This window comes from Monodon monoceros, unplaced genomic scaffold (assembly GCF_005190385.1).
Source record: "Monodon monoceros isolate NGI ecotype Baffin Bay Population unplaced genomic scaffold, NGI_Narwhal_1 Super_Scaffold_9, whole genome shotgun sequence".
Taxonomy (NCBI): Eukaryota; Metazoa; Chordata; class Mammalia; order Artiodactyla; family Monodontidae; genus Monodon; species Monodon monoceros.
In genome coordinates, this window is record NW_021703786.1 from 15,272,913 (window position 1) to 15,277,768 (window position 4,856).

General features: G+C 54.3%; 1 protein-coding gene across 1 annotated transcript in view; it reads right to left on the reverse strand.

Moving 5' to 3' along the window:
- Positions 1 to 486: 486 nt before the first annotated feature.
- The window catches only part of TBX21 (T-box 21), an 11,121-nt gene continuing 6,751 nt past the window's right edge, over positions 487 to 4,856 (reverse strand). The window contains exons 2-6 of the mRNA XM_029213245.1: positions 3,669 to 3,823; positions 3,158 to 3,279; positions 2,397 to 2,555; positions 2,181 to 2,242; positions 487 to 1,944 (exon numbers count right to left, since the gene is read on the reverse strand). Of these exons, the coding sequence (XP_029069078.1) occupies positions 1,326 to 1,944; positions 2,181 to 2,242; positions 2,397 to 2,555; positions 3,158 to 3,279; positions 3,669 to 3,823 (1,117 nt within the window). The 3' untranslated portion in view covers positions 487 to 1,325. The remainder of the gene's footprint in view (positions 1,945 to 2,180; positions 2,243 to 2,396; positions 2,556 to 3,157; positions 3,280 to 3,668; positions 3,824 to 4,856) is intronic.

The window sequence follows — 4,856 nt, forward strand, 5'->3', positions numbered from 1 at the left end:
TAAAATATATGAAATTGCCAATATTTGGCCGTTTTTGACCTACAAAAACAGCAATTTCACGTAGTCCTATTTACCTTTACTCCTTTAATCCTTGAACAACCCTAAGATGAAGATGGAGGATCCAAAGCTGCTAGAAATGCAAAGAGAAATCAAGTGTCATCCTTCTCCTCAGACCCACCCGCCCCGATCCAGCCCCCATCCTCTGGTCTTGCCCTCACACCCTGCTCTACAGGTCAGGGTATCCCAAGACACCTTAAGAAGTGGCATCAGCCATTAACCTGAGCACCAAAGGCAGGACACGTAGCATTGCTCTAACTCAGTTTATCCCCTGAATGAAGTCACTTCTGGTTTCTAGGAGGTACATGGTCTTCGGAACTTCAAGTTCTGTTCTAGAGCAGAGAGAACAGCTTTGGCGCACTTGCAGTTCCCGGTAGAGTCCCCGCCCATGTCCCCCACCCAGGCACTAAAGCAGGACACACTTGACAGTTACGTGTTTATTTTCAGAAAGTGATGAAGACAAAAGCAATATATCCTGACACCACTCTCTGTACAATAAATAGCCTCCCCCGTTCCCAAAAAATAAAAAAGAAAAATGCACCCTCACACCCCCCCAAGACCTTGCTTCTTGAGTTGTGCACAATCCCCCCCCTTTCCAGCCCCTTTCTTGGGACCCCACTGCCTCTAAGAGGGTGCGGCCCAAGCCAGCTGCCCAAAGTCATTGGGTCCTCTCCCCTCCCCCCCCTTTCCAGCCCCTTTCTTGGGACCCCACTGCCTCTAAGAGGGTGCGGCCCAAGCCAGCTGCCCAAAGTCATTGGGTCCTCTCCCCTGACTGTGGCTGGCTGGCTGTTATAAAATTCATGTGTCTTTATTTCCAGATCTGGGATTAACACACACACACAAATGTTGAAAGTTACTCTGCAGAGGAAGAGATCTGAGTCTCCAGTCTGGTTGTCCCACCTAATCCTGACCCCCCCACTCCCACCCCTACACCCCGCAGAAGGGAGGAAGCTCCTTTGTGTCCCGGACCTTCCATTGTCTGTTTTCTGTTCTCCAGCTGGGAGCCCACAACCAGAAGCAGCACCAGGTTAATGAGTGTAGTTGGGACAGAGGAAGGGGCAAAGAACACTCCTCGCAGGTTTCACTGTGGGCCAGGAGGCAGCAACTGAACCCCAGAATCCTTCTTGGCCCCCCTCTTCCTCAACCAGCTACAGAAGGAGATGGGACAGAGGGAGCTGGGGACGGCTCAGTCCTGGGTCTGTGGTCTACGTTAGTTGGTGTCACCAATCTGATGACACTCTTTCTGCTCCTTTCACCATGTCAACTGCTCAATTGGGAAAATAGTTATAAAACTGGCCTTCGGTTTCCTTATCAAAAGGAGAAGGGGCCCCCGCAGGGGAGGAGCTATCGCCACTAGAAGGATAGGGAGACACACGCCTCCTCTTAGAGTCTCCTTCACCCAGTCCTGAGTCGCTGGACTCTGGCCGGATGGGCGTGATCTCAGTCCACAAGGACGGGGAGCCCTGGTCTTCCGGCCCCCGCCCCTCTGAGGCTCCAGGGCCAGGTTCCATGGGCAGAGTTCGCGTGGAGCGGAACCAGCTGGTTGGGCCCATCTTGGGAGGGTACTGGGGGGTCACAGGCCAGCCAGCTCCAGGCGCCAGGACCTCCTGGCTTCGGTAGTAGGACATAGTGGACCCAGAGGCGGAGGGCAGGAATGAAGGCTTCATGCTGACAGCTCGAAACTCGGCCTCGTAGCTGTGGTCCCGAGGGGCCCCCAGCCAGTAAGGCTGGGGAACCACATCCTTGGCCTGGCTGGGAAGGTTGGGGTAGAAACAGCTGGGGACGGGGCACTGGCTGGGGAGCAGACGAGAGTAGTGGTCTCCCCCAAGCAACTGACAGTTGGGTCCAGGTGGGGAGAGGACACTGGTGTCAACAGATGCATACATGCTAAAAAACAAACAGGAAGCAAAAGACAGGGGTCACGAACGGAACTGGTCACTTAGGAGCCTGCCTGTCTCACGTCCCTCCCCAGACCCTCTTTCCTGACTTGCCTGCCACCCTCCCGTACCCAGCCCACACTTCCCCACCGCAGAGGCAGAGAGGGGACGTGCTGAGCACTTGTCTGGTCTCAGAGGGACAAGAGGAGGCCTCTGCAAACATGAGATGAACCCAGTGGCACTTACGACTCAAAGTTCTCCCGGAATCCTTTGGCAAAAGGGTTATTATCAATTTTCAGCTGAGTAATCTAGAGAGAAGTGAAACAGAGTCACCTGAGTCCTGAGTCTAAGGCCGGGGAACTTCCAAAATCGCTTCCAGGAAGACTGGGGGCTCCACTCTCCCCCTCGTCATCCCCCCGCCCTGCCACAGGCTCAGCCCACCCTCACCCAGGGAGCCCTCACCTCGGCGTTCTGGTAGGCGGTCACGGCGATGAACTGGGTTTCTTGGAAAGTAAAGATGTGTGTGTTGGAAGCGTTGCATGCCGCCTCTGGCTCTCCATCACTGACCTCGACAATGTGCAGCCGGGGCTGGTACTTATGGAGGGACTGGAGCACGATCATCTGAGAGAGGGTAGGACGGCTGTGAGGGTGGGAGGAGGGAGTTCAAAGGAACCCTCTCCCAGCCCCACCTATGGCCAGCCCTATGGCCAAGCTAGAAAGGACCCTGAGGTCATCGTGCCCATTCCTCTGCCCTGCCACCACATAACTTCTCCCAGGCTTCCAACCCCCAGTCCCTGGCCTCTTCAGGGCACTAATTCTATTCTCTTGCCCCTTTACCTATCCCCAGATGTCCATTGTGACCAAGGTATTAGCACAAACAGGGCTTTTCAGGGATAAGGGCACTTTTAATAGAATTGCTCAACTCAAAGAAACTTTGCATCCGTTCGCTGGGACCACCGGTACCAACTCTATACCCAATATGGTACACGAGTGATGGCAGCCCACGATTCAGTGAAGAAACCCCCTGGCTGGTTTGGTCCGTGTTGGCCCAAATGTGACGCCTGTCTGCCCTGAGATTCAGCTTCCTCCCAAGGTGGGTGGAAAAGAACCAGAGTCAGAGAGGGAGAAAAGTCGCTCTTCCAGAACAGAAGCAGCCTGCAGGACCCGCTGCGACCTCGGGGACAGGGAGGGGTGCGGGGCTATCCCACGGGGAGGAGTCCCACCTGGGTCACATTGTTGGAGGCCCCTTTGTTGTTCGTGAGCTTTAGTTTCCCAAATGAAACTTCCTGGCGCATCCAGTGGGCTCCAGTGTTGGGAGAATCTGGGTGGACGTACAGGCGGTTCCCTGTGGACAGTTAATCTCTTTGGCATGCAGCCCTTGGTACCAGACCCCTGGTGATGTGGGGCTTCTTTGCCTGTTCTGAGGGGAATGGCAAGAAGGATGCAGGGGGAGGACAGACGGGGCAGGACAGGGGGAGCTGGGGGCAGAGGACTGAGCCGAAGACAGGCTAGAGCAAAGTAGAAGAGATGACAAACAGAACGGAAGTGAGAAGTGGGAGGGGATGGGGTTGGGTGGAGTGGGGTGGGGTGGGGTGGGATGGGATGGGAGGGATGGAATAGAGAATGAAATCCTAGGAGTCAGGGCCAGGGGCTTGGGGGTTCCTCTTGGATCCACCAGGGGGCGCCCAGTATTAGACAAAAAGCATGCCCCCCAGTTCCCAAGGAGGCGCATACCTGGCATGTTGCCCCCAGCCTTTCCACACGGCACCCACTTGCCACTCTGATACCGCCAGTGATGCTGGTCCACCAAGACCATGTCCACAAATATCCGGTAATGGCTGGTGGGCTCCAGCCCAGCCACAGTAAACGACAGGAATGGGAACATCCGCCTGGGGAGAACAGAGAGACCCATCAATACCCATCAGCCCCCAGCCCCCCGGACAGCCGTGCCCTGCGCAAAGGCTGTCCGTCGCTGGTGTGCTGGAGCCGGTTCCCAGCCCTCACCAGAGCCAGCTGGAGAAGTCCAGGAAGTCTGCCAGCCAGTTGTTAAACAGCCACGATTAAAAATTAAATCACATAAATTTACAATTAAATATATTACATTACAAGCCAAGGTAATAAATACTCAAAAAAATCACTTCTCAGTTCTTTTTACTACAGTTTACTATTACCTCTGCTCTTGAGATTGTTTACATCTATTGTACCTGTCCGGTGGAGATACCAGATTATGTGCACTACCACACGTGTCTTCCCAACTCCGCATTCAGTGATATCACATGGGCAGCTTACGAGCAGCCATTATAGGGGTATTTACCACGGAAATCAGCAAACACTATGAATCGGGACTTTTAAAAATGTTTTTCTTTCAGAGGGTCAGTTGCTAGACATTAGCTGCAAGCCTTAGCATGCTCCCTAGAGGGGGAGCAAAGCCACAAGCCAGCCGCACACAAGCAGTTCCTAGTAGGTCCTCATCTCTCAGTTCCCTGAACCCTGGTCTGGCCTTAGTCTGTCATCCATCCTCTCCATCATGGCTCTCACGGTGCTAACACGCACCTAGCTCCAGAGCACCCATCCACAGGCTCTCCCTGCCCCATCCTCCTGGGCCTGATGTCCGTAGCACAGCCTGCTCCAGGGTCTTCAGAGAAGTAACTGAAGTCCTAGCTGGAGCTTCCCATCCACCTGGAAGAGGGACTCTATTGAGCACAGGCCTCATGTTCAAAGTCCTGGTTCCCAGGAAAAGTGGAGGAAGTTGGATTTGGGATGCTGTGCTATTGTGCTGAGCAATAGATTCAGAGGAAGAAGCACTGCCGTACCACAATCATCCCCACCACCTCCACCATCGCCAGCACCACTACAACCACCATGTCCACTATCACTACCCCCTCACCACATCACTACAACCAGCACCTCCGCCATCACTAC